The following is a 25,364-nucleotide window of genomic DNA, read 5'->3' as shown; positions in this document are numbered from 1 at the left end:
TGTTAATATCCCATATAGGCAACTCTGTTTCATCACTTGACAGTATAACCAATATTCCTTCTAATTATATTTGAAAAAAAACGGCATTATATTTCTCATATTATTTTATAATCTCACAATTTCATTGCTGCTGTTCACTGATACGCTATTGCTCTACATTCAGGGAAGTGTTTTCTTACTTTAATTTTCATTTTCCCATTTTGCTTTTTTACCTCCTAGGTTCCAAAATAAACATAATTGCTGTCCAAGTAATCTGTAGGATTTCTATTCAAACTCCAATACCTGTTATATTTTTAAAACTTATTTCAAATCACTTTCCACTCTTTGTAGCTTCCTATTCCACCAGTTACCAAATATCATTACTAATACATACATAAATAGTAAACTGAAAATTAAATTTGCATGGCCTAACTTATACGATAAAAACATCGACCAGCTAAGATATTTTCAATGGGCACTTGCCAAGTAGAAAAAAGGGTAATAACAATAAAGTTTATCATTAATCATATTTCCTCCTCTGCAGCTTTCTATCTAATTATTTCTCCAAATACTATTACAAGTACTATGACAGCACTTTCATAAAGTTACAATAAGCATCATTATTCACAAAACTTTCTGGTTTCTCGTACTACATGGCCCTCTCTTCATAATTAGACCGGCAACTATAAGTATTCAATTGAAAATAAACAGTTCCTAAGCAAAGTCAAACAGTACATGACAGTAAATAGGCAACAACCTGCCACAGGCCTCAAGATCAACAAAACAATAATTCACTTTCAGGTAACACTCAGATACAATAATACTAAAGTCATGCATTATATTAACAGTACAATGTCCTGCCCCCAGTCTCTTTATTAACAAAGCAGTCTTTTTATGGTTCATAAACAGTGACTTAAATCTGGTGTCTTTTTAGGCCTCCTATTTTCTACATCTTTCACCAACCTATTCAGATCTTGCCAACATTTTGTTTCATCAGGTGGCACTTTTTGTTCCTGTGCTTCACACTCCTTCAAAACGTCTGTTAAGGCTTGCCCCAGTATAGTATCATCTGGAGGTTCCTTCTTGCTTTGGTAAAATGTCATTAATTTTTTCATACCCTCTTTCAGTAAAGGTATATTCACTTCCTTTTTACACCTGAAAATTCATCTTCACTGGAGTCATCACTACTCTCTTCCTCACCACCAGATTCACTTAAGTATGCAACTTTTGAACAATAGGGAAAGTTAGTATACTCATTCTTATCTGTACTCATATACCCTTCATCATCTGAACTATCACTGATTTCATTTTCGTCATCAGATTCTAGCAGGAAAGCAACTTTTAGACAGTGGAGCAGATTATCACTAGATGTTTCAGCTACTTTGTTTTTAGAATTATTTTCTACATATTGCACATTGTTTGCACACGCAGGCACTTCTGTTGAATCACTTTGAATGATTTCAACGTTAACTTCATACTTAGTATAATCGTCATATACATCGATAACCTTCATTTCACTGTTTCCTTTACTATCAGTTTCAGATAACCACGCAAAATTCCTACCAGACCCTTCTGCATCAGAACCACGAAACACATTTCCATCAACAATAATTTCATCTGCACTGCTTATAATGTCAGCCTTACCCTTTTCCTCAACAGCCTGTACTGCATTCACAAAGTCCTCACATAACTTCCTTCTCCCCTCAACGCAATTAATACTCACTTTTTTAAGTTTGTTTTCAGTCTCTTCCCTTACTTTTATCATATTATTATCACAGTTCTTTTCTACTTCATTCACATGCTGTTCTAATCCAGACACTTTTTCCTGAATGAGACTAACTTCCTTTTTAATGTCATTAGCTAGTATGGTCATTCTGGTACCCTTGCTAATCATATCACTCCTCACCTTACCAAGTTCATTTCTAAGTTCACTACTTATATAATTACCCATATTATTCACAGCCTCCATGATTTGCATCCTGTAAATTATTCTCATTTGTCGAAACCTGTACCCAGTGTTCTTTTCCTCACTGAAGTCCTTTCCATCAACATTACGCCCCTCTCTTCCCACTTTGTCTCTATTTGCAGTGGACAAAGCCTTAATTTCCTCATCCTGAATACCACTGACTTCACTGTCAGTTATGGTCAAATTTAATTCTGACCTATACCCACTGTTGTCTGTGAATTCTAATACTTCAAATTTTCTACCCCTTAAAGTGTCACTCCCTTTCATTCCACTCGCAATGTCACTAATGTTTTCCACTCGCTCAGTGTCTATTGTTTTGTTTTCCTCACTTTCCATTTTGATGAAAGTTACAATATATACACTCCTGGAAATGGAAGAAAGAACACATTGACACCGGTGTGTCAGACCCACCATACCTTGCTCCGGACACTGCGAGAGGGCTGTACAAGCAATGATCACACGCACGGCACAGCGGACACACCAGGAACCGTGGTGTTGGCCGTCGAATGGCGCTAGCTGCGCAGCATTTGTGCACCGCCGCCGTCAGTGTCAGCCAGTTTGCCGTGGCATACGGAGCTCCATTGTAGTCTTTAACACTGGTAGCATGCCGCGACAGCGTGGACATGAACCATATGTGCAGTTGACGGACTTTGAGCGAGGGCGTATAGTGGGCATGCGGGAGGCCGGGTGGACGTACCGCCGAATTGCTCAACACGTGGGGCGTGAGGTCTCCACAGTACATCGATGTTGTCGCCAGTGGTCGGCGGAAGGTGCACGTGCCTGTCGACCTGGGACCGGACCGCAGCGATGCACAGATGCACGCCAAGACCGTAGGATCCTACGCAGTGCCATAGGGGACCGCACCGCCACTTCCCAGCAAATTAGGGACACTGTTGCTCCTGGGGTATCGGCGAGGACCATTCGCAACCGTCTCCATGAAGCTGGGCTACGGTCCCGCACACCGTTAGGCCATCTTCCGCTCACGCCCCAACATCGTGCAGCCTGCCTCCAGGCTGTGAAGTTCAGCAGCACAAGCGCAATAGGATTGATTTGGTTGTTTTTGACAATGATAAAAGGCAACACGAGAGGCTACCACATGCGTTTGCTTTTGAAAATAGACGGACAGAAGTGAGCACATTTCAGCAAAGGACAAAGACGCAGGATCTTTCAAAGGAGCCAATTGTGACCACAACCGATACATCTGAGGTGAAATCCATGAAAGGAACAGAGACTTACATGTTTGTTCGTCTGTGACATGAAATGCTAAGAAGTGCTGTCGAAGACGTTTTTCGTAATCAGACCAGTCTTCCGCCGTCTTGTTGTAAGGAGGAAAAGTAGGTAGAGACAATGATGAGAGACACCCCACATTTGATGCTGCAATGAAATTACGAATCACATTTGTGAGAAGCGTTTGCTGTTCTATGAGACCTTGCAATAGTTGCTCTAAAGTAGACATGGAAACATGTGGGTCAACGTTGGAAAAGAAAAATCACTATCTCATCACCGATTGTTATAACTTCAAGTTGAACAAATATATTTCAAGGAAGACGCAATACATGAAAGTCCCAGATCAAGTAAACAGAGTAAGACGTGCATACACTTTAACAGTCAAATCATAACTGAGTCCAAGTCTAGCAACTGCTGGCTGGCTGGCAGACAGTGCCGCATGTAGAGGACTTGCGTAACTGTGTGGCGGCACTTTGAAAGATCGGTGAGTCACAACAAATACTTTTAAGCTGATGAGCTATCTGCAATATAGAATTACTTAAAATTTTTATAAATAGATGAGAGAGCCAGCCACTCTGATATGCAGTTACAATGTTTGGAAAAACAAACACACACACACACACACACACACACACACACACACAGAGTGAGAGAGAGAGAGAGATGAAGTTAGATACATGTAAAATCTTAATCAATCAGTGCTTCTAAAATACTTTCAAATAAACAATAAAATATAAAAATTAAAATATGCAGATGTGAGTGGCTAGATGTTTATAAAATGTATTGGATTAACCATACACTCTGTGATGCATTACAGTCTGCTCCATCCTATTTAAGAGAGAATTTCTGATAACATACAACATCTTAAAATATGTGCTACAACCAGCCTCCCATTACTTAAAATTTTGGCCAATACCTCATTTAAACAGTTGTTGCCCTTCTTCCAATGTATAAAATACAATAATTTAAAATATCCAGAATGAAGCTTTCACTCTGCAGTGGAGCGTTCTTGGTTTTGAAACTTCCTGGCAAATTAAAACTGTAAATGTCTTGTCTTCGTCACCAATTTAAATTTATGTATTTATTATCTCATGATGCATTTCAGGATAACCCCATCATCAGATCTGTTAAAATCAATACAAAATATCTTGTTGCTTCCTACTCCATTACATCACAAAATCAGTGCCCAAACTGCTGGTTTCACAGAATGGAGTAGGTAGCAAGAAGATAATTTGTATTGATTTTAACAGATCTGATGATGGAGTTTTCCTGAAACATCTCATGAGACGATATATAAATTACATATATAGGCAGGCAAGGCAAGTGTACTACCATTTAGTGTCAAAGGTAGCCACAGATCTCCTCAGAGAATTTTTGTTTACAGTTGTAAAATTACAACACCGTGGGTAAGATTGGGGTAAGAGAATTAGGAGAGAGGTGGGTCCTGAGTCATGCCTGTATAGCACATTCAGTAAGGTAACTGCAATTAAAAGTCAAAGTTCTGGGTCTGTGTCCCATTTCAGATCACAGTTCTAATCTGATAAGTTAAAATATGTTACAGTAAAAGCAGTTCTTCACAAGTATTGTGAGGCAGCTTCTTATGCAAAGGCATGAAGCCATGTGTAACATACTCCATAAATGGAGTAGGTAGCAAGAAGACAATTTGTATTGATTTTAACAGATCTGATGATGGAGTTTTCCTGAAACATCTCGTGAGACGATATATAAATTACATATATAGGCAGTCAAGGCAAGTGTACTACCATTTAGTGTCGAAGGTAGCCACAGATCTCCTCAGAGAATTTTTGTTTACAGTTATAAGATTACAACACTGTGGGTAAGATTGGGGTAAGAGAATCAGGAGAGAGGTGGGTTCTGAGTCATTCCTGTATAGCACATTCAGTAAGGTAACTGCCATTAAAAGTCTAAGTTCTGGGTCTGTGTCCCATTTCAGATCACAGTTTTAATCTGATAAGTTAAAATATGTTAAAGTAAAAGCAGTTCTTCACAAGTATTGTGAGGCAGCTTCTTATGCAAAGGCATGAAGCCATGTGTAACATACTCCATAAATGGGTGAGAATAACTTATTTCTGCTTCCTGACTGCTGGACTGATGGATTTCTTGTGAAGTTTATTATAAGTCACAGCCAATCTTCTGTTTCCCCACTGATACATACATTGTGTCTTAAGAGGTTGGTAACTGTGTGCTGATGAATGATGCACTGTGCTGTGGTAAGTACTCTTCCTATATTTCATTGTTGGTAACGACTGTATTGCATGTTCTCAACAGTTTTGTTTGCTGAATGAACAGCACAATACTCAGGGAACTTAAGCAAATAGCAAGTTCAGGCCTCAGTCACATTTCAACTGCTCTGTTTCATTCAGGACTGCATTATGATTAGTGTCAAATTAAGTAAATTTGTTAAGAAGACAGATCTTGAAGTTACAGGCAGGGGAAATGTTTGTGCACATGCATGTGTCAACCCGCCACGGCACTCGGTATTACTTAAAACAAGGAAATGGGGGCTTCAAATGAAGAGCAAATGGATGTAGTGCATTTCCTTACAGTGGGAGTGTAGGGAATGGTAATTAATTGAAGACTGGTCCAAGTATATGGAGAGCATTGCACATCTGTTTCAATTCTGATGCCCACTTCGACCTCTTGGGCAATGGCAACCACCGTAACTCATTGGTCTTCAATGAGGGCAACCATTTATCGGACACTCATATCTATAATACAGTGAGGCATTCCAGATTGTGTGTCACTGGCGACTGACATCCATCTTTCTTTGAATTGCTTGTGCCTCACCTTGACCCTACCAATGGACGTGCAGTTCTCTTCATGCACTTGTATCATTCTATGGTGAATTTCCATTCCCAGACCTCTTTTTGCTCTCAGGAAAAGCACTACACATCTATGGTCTTCTTTTGAAGCCTCCATTTCATCAGTTTCTGTGTGACTAAGTGCAGTGGTCTATTGATGTGTGCAACCTCTCACTCTGTCAGCATGTGGGTATGTGCCAAAATCTGTCTAGTGGAGAGTTTGGGACCTCAGTGCTCTTACAGGCACCCACCTTCTACTGTAGGCAATGACATTACGAACCCTTCAGCAGTTTTCATTTCACAGTCTTTGGCTCATTTATTTTTGAATGCTTCTGATATTTAATGGTACAACAGACAGAGTAACACTTTAAACTTTTCCATAAGGAACACTTCTTATCAAAAAAATATGTGACAAGTTATTTCTGACCCTTTAGCTGACATGTTGATAATTGAAGAAGTATCACAATGGACAACCCTCCAATTGTGGTGCTGACATAAATTTATATATCACAAAGTGGTGCCTTTACCAGCAGGTCAAAGAGTATTTTCATGAGGTGTTACATATCAAGGAAGACTCTTGTATATCTGCCTGCAGCAGCATGAATTTATCCAGAATAGAATGGTAACTTTTGAAACCATTCTGGAAGCAATTTTTAAGACTTATTTTTGTAGAATCAACACAAGTTGGCTATTGTTCATGAACTAAAGTGTGTGTCTTACACAGCTGATAAAAATAAAACTGTAAAACTACTTGCACATTTGACATATTGCCCTCATTTTAGGAAAGAGATCAGGATACACTTCCTTTAGGAGCACGGAAACTTTTACTGACCAGGTCTTACTGAAACATTGCAGGAGAATATCTTTTTATTGTAGATCCAATTGCAACAGCATGCTGTAGTGAACTCTCTCAGGAGCAGTAACTATGTTCTTCATTGAAGACAAATCAGATTCTAACGTATATATTGAAAACAAGGGATTACACAGCTATGTGTTTGTGGGCTAGTAGTCTAGCCTTCTCTTTTCATGACTTCACCACAGTATACAATTGTGGGATTTTGTCTTGCAACAGATTTTTACAGAGTGCCAAAGAGCATAATGAGCATGGAAATCTGTGAGGAGAAATAATTGTTGTGGAAACTCCTTACTTAACTTTCTGAGAGCTTCTATACAAAGTGGATAATATGCTGGTAGACACATCAGATATTAGATGATTTTGATCAAGGCATTAATAGCCTCTAAAAGTGAGCAGTGTGAGTTATGAGGCTGGTTATGAGGCTAGAATGATATGTCTTACTGCAAGTACAGCAAACTGCATTTTGCTCTGTCACCACTTCAATCATTTTTGCTGCACATGTACATTCACCATTATAAGCAAACCTCTGACACTTACACATCATGTTTGATGTTTTACAAAATGTCTTACTATGAGGCATAGATGGCTAAACATTGTGTGTTCCAACAATGTTAAACACTAAACTAAAAGCTACTGTTTCTTTCAGTACATCACATATTTTCATCATGATTTTCTTCACTTCACTGATGCTCATACCTGACCATCTGACATCTATATGTATTCTGTTTTGCCTTTCAAAGAACCCTAACAAATGTTGAGTGTGTTGTGATGTTCACAAATGACAGAACAGTGATCAAATTTCTCTGTTATTAATAATATGACTACCTGTTGAGATGTAGCAGACTCAATCAGAAGGGTGACAAGAAACATCATTTTCACAACTTTTAAAATACCTTTCTTTATTTTTAAAATGTCTGAATGTACGTGATGTTTCTTTTTTTTTTTTCAAAATTGTCTGCTTCATTCCTAAAACAAAAAACAGATACTGGATACTATGTCACCCAAATAATATTCCTAACTTTTTTCATTATGTCCAGCAAAGGACTATGTGATAATTTAATTCCCTTCCCATTTGTTGTTTTGTATTGATCCAATATTCTGTCTTCTTCTCGTCATGTGTCTTCTTTTCTTTTTTCCCTACTGATCTCTTACCTTCTCTATCTTGAAATTCTTCTTATTTCAACACTCATCTCTGGGAACAGTTACTTTTGTTGCTTCTTCTTCTTTTATGTTTTGTATTTCTGAATCTTTTTGAGCTTCTCATGTACAACTTATTAGGTATTAATTTTTTGTCTCAGATATATGTGAGGATAATTTTTGTTAGCTCATGTTCACCCACTGTGTATCAATCCAAAAAAATATGTCTTATTTTCATTTTTGTTTTTGTTATTTTTCTGTGGCCTGATGTATGTTATGACTGATTCTTAATTTGCAGGATTCTATGCTTTTTATTGAACCAAAGATTATCCTCATAATTCTTCTCTCTAACACTTATAGTTCATGTAATTTATAATTTAGTGCTAGGCATTGAGTTGTATATACACATTATAATTTCATTCCCATGTTGCGATGTGTTACTTTTGTATTTTGTGACATGCACTTTTTATTGTAAATATTTTTAATTATCTAAGTGTTATTTCCATTTGGTGTATCCAGTGCATAAAACTTGAGTTTTTCAAACTGTTGCCCTGTCTGAACTGTGTGAATTCCTAGAAGTGCCTACCATTTGCCATGACCCAGTAGTCTTGTTAGGTTATCAATTACTATACATGTGTAGTCTTTCCCTCCTCTCAGTTGTTCTTTTGTTTTGGTTTTTACAGTAGGAAAAAATATAATTAACCTTGTTCTACCCTTAAATTTAGTAAATGAGATAACTTGCTCCAGTATTATTATTCACCTAGAAGGATTTAGTTAGTATTCATTGTTTATAACATATAACACAGATTAATATTTTATGCAGACAAAGTTTATCATTTTATACTGTTTAACATCAGATTTGTTATAATGTTTACTTTGTTATGATTCTCTTAAACTTTTTCACTGCACAATATAATTTACATTTGATGAATTTTGCTGTTGTGATTTCAGTTTATTCATAGATAAAGTTTTGGGAGTTTTGGAGACTGTGTTGAAGCAAGTGAGGCCAGCTTTTGTTATCAATTGCAGGATACATAATTTATCTTGCTGATTCCTTGTGTTTTGAACATCAACTAAAATTTACTATATGTGTTTAGGTCTTCTTAGCTTGGACAAGCTATCATTCACATATCAGCAGGCTTTTTGCCCTAGGATCAAGACCAACAATCCATTCAATACCCTTTATTGACCAGAAAATACAGTCGACTAGCAAATGGAAGGCGGGTGTTGACAGGTGTGAAAATTACTGAACTATCAGTGTAATAAGTCATGGTTGCAAAATACTAACATGAATTATTTACAAACAATTGGAAAAACTGGTAGAAGTTGACCACAAGGAAAATCAGTTTGGATTCTGTGTGGGAACATGCGAGGCAATGCTGACCCTACAACTTACCTTAGAAGACAAGTTAAGGAAAGGCAAACTTACATTTCTAGCATTTGTATACTTAGAGAAAGCTTTTGACAAGTTTGACTGGAATACTCTTTTCAAATTCTGAATGTGGTAGGTGTAAAATATAGGGAACGAAAGGCTATTCACAATTTTTACAGAAACCAGATGGCAGTGGTTGAGAAGGGAGTGAGATAGGGTTATAGCCTATCTCCAATGTTATTCAATCTGTATATTGAGCAAGCAGTAAAGGAAACAACAGAAAAGGAAGATAGAGTAGGAATTAAAATCAATGGAGAAGAAATACAAACTTTGAGGTTTGCCAACAAGATTGTAATTTTATTAGAGACAGCAAAGGACCTGGAAGAGCAGCTGAATGGAGTGGACAGTGTCTTGAAAATAGGATATAAGATGAACATTAACAAAACCAAAATGAGGATAACAGAATGTACTCAAATTAAATCAGGTGATGCCGAGGGAATTAGATTAGGAAATGAGACACTTAAAGTAGTAGATGAGTTTTGCTATTTGGGGTGCAAAATAACTGATGATGGTCAAAGTAGAGAGAATATTAAATCTAGGCTGGCATTTCTAAAAAAGAGAAATTTGTTAACATTGATTACAGAGTTAAATGTTAGGAAGATTTTTCTGAAAGTATTTGTATGGAGTGTAGCCATGTATGAAAGTGAAACATAGATGATAAAAATTGTAGACAGAAGAGAATAGAAGCTTTCAAAATGTGGTGCTACAGAAGAATGCTGCAGAATAGATGGGTAGATCATGTAACTAATGAGGAGGTACTGAATAGAATTTGGGAGAAGAGGAATTTGTGGCACAAGTTAACTAGAAGAAGGGACTGGTTGGTACGACATGTTCTGAGGCATCAATGGATCACTAATTTGGTATTGGAGGGAAGTGTGGAGGGTAAAAATCATAGAGGAAGAACAAGAGATGAATGCACTGTTAAGCAGATTCAGAAGGATGTAGGTTACAGTAGTTATTTGGAGATGAAGAGACTTGCACAGAATAGCATGGAGAGCTGCATCAAACCAGTCTCTGGATGAAGACCATGGCAGTAACAGCAACTAGAGCATTTTACTAACATTATTTATGTGACAGATAAATTTGTCCAGAGTGTCTTTATATATAAATTTCTAATCAAATGGGGCCATGAGTAAAATTATTTTAATTGAATATAATGTATTTAATATTGTTACCACTAATTTCCAAAAACAAAATTGTTCTCTTATTTACTGCTCAGACATTATTATATCACAATTTATCTCTTGTTATATTGTCATTTGCTTATTCCATTAATGATAATTTGAAATGTGCAATCTTTTGCTATGGTGATGTAGAAGGATACTTAGTTATATCTGGCTTTATGTGATTGTGTTACAGTATTCTCTAGAGGGCCACCAGTTTGCAGTGTTTGGATTTTGTTTAACATCTGACTTTCGGTACATTGTCTCAATTTCAAATAAGTTTATCACTTGGGATTTGTCAACAAGTGATCTTACAAGAGAAGTGAACCCAGGAATACAAGGAATAATGCAACAAATGATTTTGAGCCCTGATAATCGTTTTGCTGCAGCATTTACTAACAACAACCAGGTTTGTGTAAATATAAATTATGTGTTAGCAATAGATTACAACTGATAAAATTCCTTATACGTAATATAGAAGATGATTAAAGTGAAATGGCTGACCTTACAGCACCTTTCTGAGGCTATTTTTGTGTATAAGATTAACTTTAAGATTCAGTCAAGTATTTACAGCAAAATCACTTTAATTAAAGAAACGTTAGATTGTCATTCAAGAGTTCATATCCAAAAAGTTATAAGACATATGAGAAAACTATCAGTAAGGATGTTGTATCAGAATTAGAATTTTGCTCTCATGGTTTATACAGTTTTAAATAACTAGTTATATGTATAGGAAACTCATAACAAATAAACAGTAAATAGGACACTGCTATAATTTATAGTATGGCACTGGTATTTCATCAGAAGTATGTAATATAATTATATAAACTTAGAAAGCTAAATTAATCTTAACTTATGGGGTGAACTAGAAAATGAATGTGATGCTTTACTTGTAGATATTTTATACTGCTTTGAGTTCTGAGCCTTTGTGTTAGGTTCTGCTGGAAGAAGATCAGCCCTAAGCTGGTAGCCCAAGAACTTGATCAGCTTGAAGACTGAGCATACCATGATCCTTCTTCTACTACTTGTGCTCAGCCATACTAGCCATTATTGTCATACTCACAGCTGATGTCATCCTCAGCTAACCTGCATGGTCAGTTATCTGAGATTTGTTGGGTGTAAGTCAGTTGGTCATCAGTCAGAACATCAGTTAGTCACTTGATTAACTCAAAGGCCAGGATCACCAAGGATATCTTGGGTTCTCTAGGCATCTTTTGTCTGTCAGTCTTCCATTGCCCATTGTGCATGCAAAACATTAACAGTTTGCTTTCACTGTTAGTACAGCAAACACAATAACTTTGCTCAGGTGTGTGTGCTTAACAGGTCTGTCAGTCCTGCTCTCTCCAGCAGAATTGGTGTCTTTATTACTTTATTACTATATCTGCATCATTTAGTAGTCATGGCTGGACAGACAGCACAAAACACATATACATATGTGTTGTTTGCAATTTTTCAAATAACACATAAAGAATATTTTTCACAATAAGGACAATATCATTTAGTTCAGTCACTTGGGTCGCTGTTTAAAAATTGTCAAATAGAGTTTCATGGGTGGCATTTCAAGTCCTGTGCAGTTTTTCTTTTGAATAATCCAGGCAGCAGAAATTCCACTTGTCAAGGCAGTGTGTTGAACATTTTTTGAGCAACCATTGGAAAACTATCTTGTGTTCCAGACAGTTGACAGCTTCGTATAAATATTTCAACATTCCTCTTGTAGCAGATGTCATAATAATACAGTGTGTAAGAAAAATGTATGGCACAAATTGTACAACACGTTCCTCACCTGTAGATGAAGAAATTATGTTATATAAACATGGGTCTTGAAACCGTCTGTTTCCATCATGTTACAACGCATTTTCTCCAACTCATTGATTATGGAAAATACACATGAACAGAACACACTAGTATACCACGTACAACTCTTTCTTGCAGGAGATGTTTAATATGCCTCTGTGGGCATTGATACATGAATCAACCTGACATTGTAGTGAATCTCAGATGTGCTGATGTATACCTGGAGTATTGCATAGGGTTTTGCAGCCTTGCATAACATGGGTATGGAGACTTGGAATATCTTGTACTTGTGTTCCATACACAAGAGCTTTGAAATGCCCCCATAAGTAATAATCCAATGGGTTTAGGTCCAGAGAACATGAAGACCAGGTGATTGGTCGATCTCTATGTATCCATCTTTAAGCAGATCTCTTATTTAGAAGCCAACGGACATTGCGACTAAAATGAGGAGTTGCTCCATTGTGCATGAAGTACATGTTTTGTCACACAGCTAGAGGCACATCTGCTAAGAGATCAGGTACAACATTCTCTATGAAATTATGATAGCTTTGTTCATAGATCCTGGGTGGAAGTTACTGAGGCCCTACCAAACAGTTACCAGTAATGCTGGCTTAAACATTGACAGAAAATCTTTGTTGGTGACTTGCTTCAACAGCTGCATAGTAATCGATGATATTCATGTCAGGTCTCCAGCTGGAGCATATCATCATCATGACACAATATTTCAGCAGTCCACCTGGCCACCATTTCCAGGTGAGTAAGGTGTCACACTAACTCACCAGAACTGAAATCAAACACATTGTGGCAGCTCCTTTATACACTGCCTGTAGGTCCACCACTTGTATGCAGATATAACTGCCCTCTAGCACAAGGCACAACAGTGCACCAGTGGTGAAAACTTGTAGAAATGATAAATTGATATAAAACACTATTGACAGCTTTTGGTGGCGAAAATGTAGACTGTTGCTTTTTTATTATCAAACAAAACAGGATTACAACTCTTGCTTAAAGGATACCCCTCATCTCTGTTTGTATTAGTGTCAGACAGCCAGATTTCAATGGCTTCTTTCAATACGCAGTACCAGTAACATGACACAGGGCAACCCCATGTGTCTCATCATATGACATTTTATGTCCTTCAGTAAGACAATGTCTGCAACTGCAGATTTTTCTGGCTGAAATAAACGCATGTGGCGATGGTGCTCCGAGCATCGATCCTGGACCGTACCAATCATTTGTCCAATACAGGCTTTCCAGCAATGGCAAGGAATTTTGTAGATGTTGGGCTTCCTCAAATGCAAATTGTCCTTCACTGAGCCCAGCAGAGCTCTAGTCTTAGCTGGCAGACAGAGTACACTTTTAATATCAAATTTATTTAAAATTCTTCCTATTCTTGAAGATGTGCCTCCCACAAAAAGTAGGAATGCCCTGATCTGCTTGTATCTTCAGTTGGTTCCCACATAGGTCCAATCTGTAGAGCATGACAGATCTGATTGTTGACTTAATCATTCTGCTTGAACACAGCTTTTAGATGATCTAGTTCTTGTGTCAAACTATCTGCATCTGGGATGGTGTAAGCCGTTCTTACCAGTGTATGTAGGACCCCATTGCATTGGTACACTGGATGGTAACTTGATGCATGAAGGTATTGGTTTGTGTGCGTTGCATTGGTACACTGGATGGTAACTTGATGCATGAAGGTATTGGTTTGTATGTGTGGACTTACAAGAAAAACTGCGCCCTTGTATCTCCTCTTACCTCCAGTAGGCTAAGACACATAAAAATGGAAGTTTTCCATCCTTTTCAACTTCCATTATGAATTTAATATTGGGATGCAGACAATTAAAATGATCTAGAAAATGATTCAGAGCATCCCTCCCATGTGGCCATACCATAAACACATTGCTGACATGTCTCAAAAAACAAGTTGGGTTCAAGAACACCATCTTCAATGCCATGTCCTCAAAATCTTCCATAAACAAATGGGCAACTATGGGGGATAATGGATTTCACATACTCACTCCATCAGTTTGTTCAAAGTATTTGTCATTAAATAAAAAACACATTGACACATCACCATGTGGTGACAAAGCTTAGTTGTTCCTTCAACCAATTTTTCATCAGTTAACTGCAAAGAATCTTTGAGAGGAACTCTGGTAAAAAGTGACACACCATCAAAGCTAATGAGCAAATCCATGGGACTGAGACACTAAGACTTCAAACACTGAATAAAAACAAGAGAATTGGAAACATAATGTTCACATTTTCCGACATGAGGGCTGAGAATGGATGTTAATACTTGGCTATGTTGCAAGTAGGAGTACCTAAATTGCTAACAATAGGCCAAAGAGGAACTTCTTGCTTGTGTACCTTAGGCAAACTGTGTAATCTTGGTGGGACTGGAGCACCAGTTTGAAATCCTTTAAGAACATTGTCAGATAATGAACTCTTCTTCAAAAGTGAAAGTGTCTTGTATTTTATAGTTTAATTCGGATCGTTCTGTAATCTTTGGTATGCCAAGTCTGCATACAAAAGATCCATTTTACCCACATAATCATCTCATGAAAGAAGAACCATTGCCTTGCCCTTGTCCACTGGTACAATTAATAAATTCTGGTCTTCTCTGATGGACCGGATCACAGCTCCTTCATGCAGGGAGGTTACATTGTGAGGGGTGGCACCTGATACAATATCAGCCAGATGATCGGGAAACCTGGACACTACTTGTTCAATGGCGGAAATGAATTCTGTAATGGGAACATTCCTGGGTGTAGGGGCAAAATTTAATCTATTTCCCAATACTGCCAGTGTAGCATCATCCAGTTGTTTGATTGAGAAGTTAATCACAACATGTTAATGACATCATCATCCATTATTGTAGACTGAGAAGAAAGCCGTTGAAACTTCAACGTTGACCACTGACAGCATTTGCATGGACCCAGTCTGATATTGGGCAGGATAAATTGTCAACCCAGTCCCAAGATGCAGAAGACAGCAATGCTGAAACTTCCAAATGCAAATAAAATAAATCATATGATATGAAATCCAATTGTCTATCTGTAAAAAGAATATACTGTTTCTTTTTTCTTTTTGATAAACTACTTTTTAATTTTTTTTTAAAGAGCACATCTGTTTCTAGGAAAGCTGTACAGCAGATTTTCCTTAAATAAAAAAGGTTGTGTCATCATCAAAATGTAAAAGTAGTTATTATAACATACATCATTGACAATAATAGGGAAAGGAGAGGTCTTATGACATATCCATGGAGTGTGCTACACTCCAGCTTTTGTTCTTGGAAAATTGATCCATGGACTAATACTACCTGCCTTCAGTTTTCAAAATAAGACTGAAGAGTTACCAGAACAATATCTCCAACCTAACATTTTAGCTTATTGAGCAGTATCTTGTGCAGGATACAGTCAAATGCCTTGCTGAGGTCACTTTTTCTGTCCTTGAACCCCTGTCTTACCTTTGGAATTAAATTCAGTGCTGCTATAATTTTTGGCTTTCCTTTTAAAAATTGTGCTATGTGTCCCGAAAGATTTTACTATCTTCAAAGTAACTTATTATCTGGTGTTTCAACCCAGACTCCATAACTGTAACTAAAATTGGTGTAAAACTTGACACTTTGAACTGGTCCCCTTTTTTGTAGACTGGTACTGTCTGTGCCAGTTTTTTGGAATTCTGTAATAACCCCAAAGGATAAACATTTATTTATTACTATGGTTAATGGTAAATGGTAAATGATATTCTTCAGGATTGTGCAGTACATGTCATAGATATCTGCATTCTCTGAGTGCTTATATGAATTCACTGTTTTTTTACTGTGTTTTAGGGTGCACTCCATTCCACTTTTTAATTGTGCAACAGTGTAAATTTCCTATATGAATTTTAGGATCTAATCCCATGTATGGTATTTCACTTATAGTATTTTTCACTGTTCTAAGTACTGGATGAAGACATCAGAACTATATGAATTTAATGCAGAGTTAGGCTTTCTTCTGTGTCCATTTACCAGATTCCAAGTTGCTTTACATGGATTGCGAGCCTCTTTAATATACCTGTAATTGTATTTTGTATTTGCATCCTCTACTTCCTTTGTGTAAATTCTCTTGGCTCTTAAGTAGTTAGAATGGAGTAAGTCTGTAATTGGAAGATCTAAAGCCGTCTTCATCCGGTCCCTGATCATTATGACACTGCATTTTAATCTATCTAGCTCAGGTTTATACCAAATCTTCCCTTTAATAGGTTATTCTCAGAGATTATTAGGAATATGTCATTAAATTTCACCCATAAGCTTTGGAACAGACATTCAAATGAGTCACTGGTCCCCATTTCTGCAATTTCATGCTGCCAGTTTACACCAGACAATGCTGCTTTTAGGTCATTTAGTCTCTCTTCTTCAATAATCCTTTTACTGAATGTATGACTTGATTACCATATGAATAGCTACAATTTACTTTTGTTCTTCCTACTCAGTTCCATTACTAATGTGCTGTGATGTGCAATCATAGGTTCAACTACAATGATATTATAATTCCATGTACTGAAATTGGTGGTAACTGTGTCTCACCAGGTATCACTCATTGTTGGAGAAAAATTTGCTACAAGCATCCCATAGCTATTTATTAAGCTCACAAAGAGCCTTTCTTTACCCCTTCCACCACCTATATATATGATGGGATCACCATACAATGCAGTTTTAGACTTAAGGCATGGAAAGTAAGATGAACAGTTCTCCATCCATGCAATAAAGTTTTCATAGGTACCTTCTGTTGAATGGCACACAGAGTTAACAATGAGAGCCACTTCAAGATTCAGATCTGCACAAAAAAATTTAAAATTGATTCCCTTTACACTACTTTTTTTTTTTTTTTTTTTTTTTACATACCTTGTCACACCACCGTGAGTTGTAGTAGTTTGATACCATTCATTTACCATATCTAAAATATTTGAAAGATCTGTAACAGCCACCTTCTGCTTCTGTCAACCATTGCTCACAGATACATAAAACATCTGGTTTCACATCTTCTATAAAGAATGATAAAAGTTTCACCTTTCTTCTTAAACACTGCACATTAACACTTGCTATGCTGAAAGCCATATTACTGTCAACACTAACATCCTTTCTGTATGATATTCTGTGGCCCTGATGTTTTATTTCAAACCTATTTTACCGGGGCACTGGTTGATGTCCAGAATAAACAAATGCTTTAGTCCAACTTTCTTGGGCCATATGGCAAATCATTAGCTTGTCCTTAAGATGGAAATCAACATTGATCTTGAAACTACTATTTACACACTTAGTTTCTAGTGATAATTGGTATAACATGGAAATATTTTGTCAAGATATTTGTTTAGATTTTTAGTTGTTGCACCATTTTCACTCCATATAGCACTCCTTGTTCCTCACCAGTGCTTATTATCAGATTATTTTCTGTCTCTGGCACTTGAATTTCATGGCAGGTGATTGGGGTATTGGTCTTTCTTTCTCTGCAGGTGTCTGGAGTGCTGCCTTATAAGGCATTTTTGGTTGTACAGCAACATCTTAAGTCATTTAATGCATGTTTGTTTGTTTGTTTTTCTGCTGTAGTGGATGGAATTCCCTTATCACTACAATGAGCAGTTGTTTTCCTATAACATGCCTCATGCCAATCTGTAATTGCATTGAGTGGAAGTATCTCTTGTGAAAGACTCACAGGGTTGTAAAGACTATTTTGATAGTTACTGACATCAGTTTTTGTTTTGTTAAAAGAAATATCATCTGTGCATCATTTCTGTGTCACGTCATGGACTGTAGGGTCTTTATTATTATTTACTTGTTCTGACTTGCCTATTGTGGTTGCAATATTGTTTTCATGCTCATACTCATTGCACATGGTGAAATTCTGACTATAAATCCTATTATGCACCCCTTGGTCTTTCACTGGTTGCCACAAATGTGGCAAAATGTAGGGCTTGCCCTCTGTAAACATTTCTTATATACAGCAACATAATTTTTAACACCCGTCATAGCTCATCTTTTACTCCAGTTACATTTTTTTAGTGCTTTACATTGTATTATATGAAATTATCTTTAATTAATGTCTTTTGATGAGTTTTTATAACTCCTTCTCATGATGTGTTGATAGGTGATTGTTTAGCCCTGTTGTTATACACAAATAATTCCTCACATTTTAATATTTATCTGCCTCTAAATTATATAATTTTATTCAACTTTTGTCTTGAGTTAAGTTGTAATTGCCATTTTAATTGTTGTCATGGACTAACCTAATGTGTATTACTGATATATAGAAATAATTGTATCACCAGTGAAATATATATTGTATGCGTTGTGGTGTATCATTGCATCTTATTACATTGCTGCCGTATTAGGTCACTTCTGTATGGAAAGTGGAAAGATGACATAACAAGTACCGAATAGTTGGTTATATCTCAATGAGTGCTCACTGCATAACACAATGTGTTTTGTGTGACTTATATCTTAGTAATCACCTTAAAGTCAGATTATTGGTTTGTTAGTCTTTGGTAGTCACTAGGAAGTGGAATCATGAACATTAACTAAACCAATAATCACTCAAATCTATGTGACTTGATCAACTTTGATCATGTTTCAGACTATCCTGGTAAACTTTTTTCTGTTATGAAATGAACAGACCAGAACTGTTCCTAACATTAGGTGTTAACCTAATATTGCCACTAAGGATACACAATCTCAGATTTTTTATTTTTTTACCTCTTACTTAATGTCAGTGACAAACATTTATTTATATTTTTGTATGTTTTAAAGTATAGGGTACATAACACTGCTTACATTCTGATCATTGTTATTTCATTATGAAGGGCTTAAACATGTGCAATTCATTTATAATGCAAGATTTCTTGTATTCTCATTTCTTCTTGTCCATCAGAAACTTCTTTTGTTTGACACTTCTCTTGTAGATCTTGATTTATTGTAATGAAAATTTTTCAGATTCCTCGATGAAACAGCCACAGTTTTATAGTTATTTCTTGTGATATTTCTTGAAATCATCAGTTGAGTTAACATTAGCCCTTTGCAGGTAACATTCACCCAGATGAAAACCAAGTTACTATGCCTTGTATTGCACATACTTCAATGAATATCCATATATCTTATGTTAAACAATAGGTAGCAGCACTAGCTGCACTGTTTTTCCACCATTTCTGTAGTTCAAGAATCTGCTGCCACATAGGCACTTGTTATGTGAAAGGCTTTTTAGTTGAGGCAGAATAGTGATGATCCAGCTTTCATCTGTTAGTCTGTTAAAGAAGTCATTTTAATTTTTATAAGAGGTTTAGACTGAGGTGTAAAATATGAAATTCATAATTTTCATTTGGGTGAAAATAAAAAAAAAGTTTCACCAGAAGACTGAAATTTTGTTTATGTTGTTACCTACCAGGACTTACCATTTGAAACAAAATCCTTTCCCATCATGCTGACAAGTGTTTCATTAACTACTGAACAGCCTAAAAGAGGCCATTGTCCAAAACCTTATCTCAAGATTCAAAGGCTTGGGATTGTCTCCCTAAACAGACAAAAGCTTCTTGAAACTGTGGCAATGAACAAAAATGAAGCTGACATGGTAGAAGACACAATCTTAACAGCTACAGAAAAAAGTGACTATTTAACATTCTTAACTGAGGCGATGTGTTATTGGAGGCTGTACAAAATAAACCAACCCAAAATTTTCTAAGAACAAGCTATTTTCTGCTCCTCAACTGCATAGCTTCGTGTAATCCATTTTGTTAACATTTAAATTGTCTTATGCTTTGAAAATGATTGACCTGGCAAAATAAAGTAATTAGTATTTTCTTTGACAATTTATCTCTTTTAATTGTTTACTTCACTGCTTAGTAATGATCTATTAAATACACAATCGATGTTTGGTTAGTTTAACATGGGATCATTGCAATTTTGGCTTTCTGTGAGTAGATTTGAACATGTGGGACAATGTCACCCCAAGTAAGGCTAACGCTACCTGAATACTTTGAAAAATTATTGCAGCAATAGACAGTTTCTAAAATATGATAACATCTACACTGATTTAGTCACACAGGGGATACAGATACAAAAAAAAAAAAAAAAAAAATTATACTGCAGTTCATCAGCATTCTGCCAACTAATCAGATGTTAACATGTCAAAGGAAATGGGAAAGTGGAACAATTTTACCCCAGCTGATGGTAATTAATTACTTCCTGGAGTCACATGACTCTGTATAAAATGCTCATAACAAGGACATTATTGGTTACTTTCCTCACTTAATTTTCCTTCTTTGATTTCCAAAATCTACATGATACGCTTCATCAAAGCTACTTTATGTATGGATACCTTAACTTTTTCCTGCATCTTGCCTATTTTGTTTTGTCGGATGATGAAAAATCACAAAAGTAATGATAATCCGAGAAGTTATTTTACAGATGAGTTGAAAATAAGCCAAAATTTAGTAAATGTGTTATTATAAATGAACATTCATAATGAAGTTCCATATTTCACACATGTATTTTCTTCATGTTCTCCTGCTCCTCTTTGTCAGGTGAGAATATAGAGGGTGATTCAGCTGCCCATTTTAAGTGTTGTTTTATGCAACCCCCAATCTTATATATGGCCTTTGGAAACCATGTGTGAGATTTTCATATTCTCTCACTTGCTATGCCCAAATTATTTGAAGAAATGAACAAGGCCTTTTTGTAGGAAATTTAATATAGTTTTGTACTGGGATATTTTTTTCACACTAGGCCACAGTTTTTGTGTTATTCAAGACAAATGTACAAAAGTGACCTTCAAACAAACCTCTAACCCCACAGTCATCCCTCATCAGTCAGGATTTATAGTATGTTGTTAGTGGCACTCCTTCCTGCCATCGTACAAAAATTTCCAAATACACTAACTATTCCTGATATTCAACCCTTTTTTTAGTCTTTATCAATTGAGTTATTATGACACCAGTATAGTTGGCTATTTCATTAACATTGTTAATTTGAATGTGTCTCTGAGAATAATGAAAGAAAGATGACTTTCTTAAATGTTACACTAAAACTAATTAAACTGACAATTTGATCCAAATGTGACTCTTTCAATCATGGCAGTTTCATATTCAGAAGGTCTGAAGAACAAAATTATGCAATTGTTTATTGTATGCTGCTAAAATTCACAAAATTGTTAGGTAAAATTCACACAAATGTCAATTTTAAAATTTTTAGTGCTCAACTGTACCAGTGGCATAATAAGGCCAGGAACTGAAGAGTTGGAAATAATTCATGCGGTCACAAATTTTTATAAAGTGCTAAGAGTGAATGCCATGAACAATGTACTAGAAATCTTGACAGGTAGAGGTTGGATGTGAGGAAGGACTGTGTGTCTGAAGGTCACTTTTGTATTTTTTCTTGAGGAAATCAAAAACTAAAAGCGCTAGCAAAAGTGTATCCCATTACAAAATTCAACTACATCAAATTTTCTACAAAAAAGGTCCTGTTCATTTTTCTGTGGGGCTAATAGTTTGCTTATAGTGAGAGAGAAAATATGAAAATCTTGCATGTGGTTTCTGAAGGCCTGGTATAATATAGTGAGTTGCATAAAATGACATTAGTAGGGGCAGCTGAATCACTCAGTATTTATCTACACCATTGACCTTTTAAATACATTATAAAGCTTGAATTTTGCTGTATGCTTCACATATTGTGTGTGAGAAAACTGGCATTGTTTTTATTATAGCACTTTTTTAAAATGATGAATGTACTATGAATCTTGTGTTTATTTTTCAGACAGTTCTGTTAAATATGCTCACTAGTGAGTATGTTGTGATTGAAAATCCTCTGCCTGATGATCAGCCAATAACAGCAGTATTTCTTTTAAATGCTCACCTGTTTATTCTTGGTCCTCGGAAATGGTGAGTGTTAGTGAACAAAGTTGCTGTGCTAAATGTTTCTGTCCTGAGTCATTCCAGTAGCCTGAATCAGATATCTGAGAGTGAACTAGAAATGGTTTTATAAATGAATATTACAGAATGAAACACAAGGAGAAGGAAGACAAAATTCACAAACATGTAGATACTCTGATGGAGTCGGTTTTTCCTGATATGTGATTTCTTAGTATATATCTCAGTAATCCTTTAATCACTTCTTCTGTGTAATTTAAGTATTTCATGACATGCTAACACTATCAGTTCATATGTCAATCAGCCTGTACTGTATAGAATACTTTATCCATGATAAATTAATTAGCTTTACTCTGCAACCATGAAACATAGGAAAGGGTTCTCAGTACTCTCTGTTTCAAAAAAGCAGCATTTCATTAGTCTTGTTCCTGAAAATGATTAACCCAGATTTTATGAAACTGTAGTCACACTAATGTACAATCTAATGAAGAAATATTTTAGTATAGTACTTTGAGTTAGAATTCCAACATAATGGCTTACTGGATCATTACATTTATTATATGACAAGTGAATACAAGTTCCATAATCTGCGTTTTTGCATGCTCGAAATTCTGTAATATCTAAAACTCTCAGTTTAGGAAATAGGCACTGTATATCAGTTATTCATATGTATTTAGTATACCATTATAGTCAGTTAATTCCTAGAGGCAACGAACAAGAGTCTTTGTTGTTGAATCGTATGTAACTCAAGATATAAATAAGGCCCTGGACTCATTTTTAGAAGGGCAGTAGTTCAAATATCAGTCTGGCCACCAGACAACCTTCAGAGAATTATGTAGTCCAATTTAAACTGTAGATTATGCTGAAATAAGTATAAAATACACTGAAGCACCAAAGGAACTGGTACAGGAATGCATATTCAAATACAGATATGTAAACAGGCAGAATACAGTGCTACATTTGTCAGTGCCTATACATGACAACAAGTGTCTGGCGCAGTTGTTAGATCAGTTACTGCTGCTACAATGGCAGGTCATCAAGATTTAAGTGAGTTTGAATGTGGTGTTATATTCAGCACATTAATGATGGGACATAGTATCTCTGAGGTAGTGATGAAGTGGGGATTTTCCCATATGACCATTTCACTAATGTACCACGAGTATCAGGAATCTGGTAAAACATCAGATCTCTGACATTGCTGCAGCTGGAAAAAGATACTGCAAGAATGGGACCAAAGGTGATGGAAGAGAATTGTTCAACATGACAGAAGTGCAACCTTTTGACAAATTGCTGCACATTTCATTGCTGGGTCATCAACAAGTGTCAGCGTGGGACCCATTCAATGAAATGTCATCAACATTGGGCTTTCAGAGCCAAAGGCACACATTTGTGTACCCCTGATGACCGCACGACACAAAGCTTTACACCTTGCCTAGGCCTGTCAACACTGACTGTTAATGACTGGTCAGAGGAGTCTCATTTAAAATTGTTTTCGATGGATAGACGTGTACGGGTATGGAGACAACCTCATGAATATATGGAGCCTGCATGTTAGCAGCGGACCGTTCAAGCTGGTGGAGGCTCTGTAATGGTGTGGGGCATGTGTTGTTGGAGTGGTATGGGACCCCTGATATGTCTAGATATGACTCGGACGGGTGGCACATATGTATGCTTCCTGTTTGGTCACCTGCTTCCATTCACATCCACTGGGCAATTCCAGCATGACAATGCAACACCCCATATGTCCAGAAATGCTACAGGAATTTAAAAACTTCTGACAGCCACCAAATTCCCCAGACATGTACATTATTGAGCATATCTGGCACGCCTTGCAACATGCTGTTCAGAAGAGATCTCCATCCCCTCATACTCTTAGGGATTTATGGACAGCCGTGCAGGATTCATGGTGTCAGTGCCCTCCAGAAATATTCACACGGTAGTCGAGTCCATACCACATCATGGTGCAGCACTTCTGTATGCTAACATGGGCCCAGTATTAGGCAGGTGTACCAGTTTCTTTGTCTCTTGAGTGTATATGTATACTAGCCACAACAATAAAAGTAGCTCTACAATCTTTAAATGGCAGATAAAATCATGAAGACAGAGAAATGGTACAAGAAAATATGAGGGAAGGATAAACATCTCCAACTACCACTTGTCTAGAGGAATCTGTGAGCTCTGTGAGAAGAACCAATATATGAGGTCAAGGAGAGAAATTCTGAGCCTGGAAGCGAAAGAGCATGTTTTTAGCTCAAATGTGTACTTTTCCAAAATAATAAAATGATGGAAAGTCCAAGATGAAATAAAAATGATATGGAAAGAATAGATTGCTACTCACCACACAGGGGAGGCATTGAGTCACAGATAGGGCCAATGAAAGAAGATTGCTAAAATAATTAACCTTTTGGACAAGGTCTTACCTCCAAAATAGAAATAAAACACACACACACATTCACATAAGTGCACCTCATACACACATGGGCACTTGGAGCCATTGGCCATGTGTGTGTATGTTGTGCATTTGTGAACATGTGTGTGCATCCAGAATGAGATTTTCACTCTGCAGCGGAGTGTGCGCTGATATGAAACTTCCTGACAGATTAAAACTGTGTGCCGGGCCTAGACTCGAACTTGGGACCTTTGCCTTTTGCGGGCAAGTGCTCTACCAACTGAGCTACCCAAGCACGACTCATGCCCCAGTTTTAATCTGCCAGGAAGTTTCATATCAGTGCACACTCCACTGCAGAGGGAAAATCTCATTCTGGAAACATCCCCCAGGCTGTGGCTAAGCCATGTCTCCCCAATATCCTTTCTTTCAGGAGTGCTAGTTCTGCAGGGTTCGCAGGAGAGCTGCTGTAAAGTTTGGAAGGTAGGAAACAAGGTACTGGCAGAAGTAAAGCTGTGAGGATGGGGCGTGAGTTGTGCTTGGGTAGCTCAGTTGATAGAGCACTTGCCCGCGGAAGGCAAAGATCCCAAGTTCGAGTCTCAGCCTGGCACACAGTTTTAATCTGCCAGGAAGTTTCGTGTGTGCACATGTTTTCTGTTTTGGATGATGAACTTCGTCTGAAAGCTTACTTATGAAAGTTCTTTT

The 25,364-nt window shown here is 36.9% G+C and overlaps 1 protein-coding gene across 1 annotated transcript in view; it reads left to right on the top strand.

The window, feature by feature from the left end:
- LOC126299346 (NACHT and WD repeat domain-containing protein 2) overlaps window positions 1-25,364 on the top strand; it is a 287,406-nt gene that overhangs the window by 168,029 nt on the left and 94,013 nt on the right. Inside the window, exons 18-19 of the mRNA XM_049991201.1 lie at window positions 10,779-10,991; window positions 22,161-22,285. Coding sequence (XP_049847158.1) covers window positions 10,779-10,991; window positions 22,161-22,285 — 338 coding nt within the window. The remainder of the gene's footprint in view (window positions 1-10,778; window positions 10,992-22,160; window positions 22,286-25,364) is intronic.

The sequence above is a fragment of the Schistocerca gregaria genome, chromosome X (assembly GCF_023897955.1).
Source record: "Schistocerca gregaria isolate iqSchGreg1 chromosome X, iqSchGreg1.2, whole genome shotgun sequence".
NCBI lineage: Eukaryota > Metazoa > Arthropoda > Insecta > Orthoptera > Acrididae > Schistocerca > Schistocerca gregaria.
The sequence above is the reverse complement of the archived record's forward strand: the minus strand, read 5'-3'. Positions and strand labels throughout refer to the sequence as shown.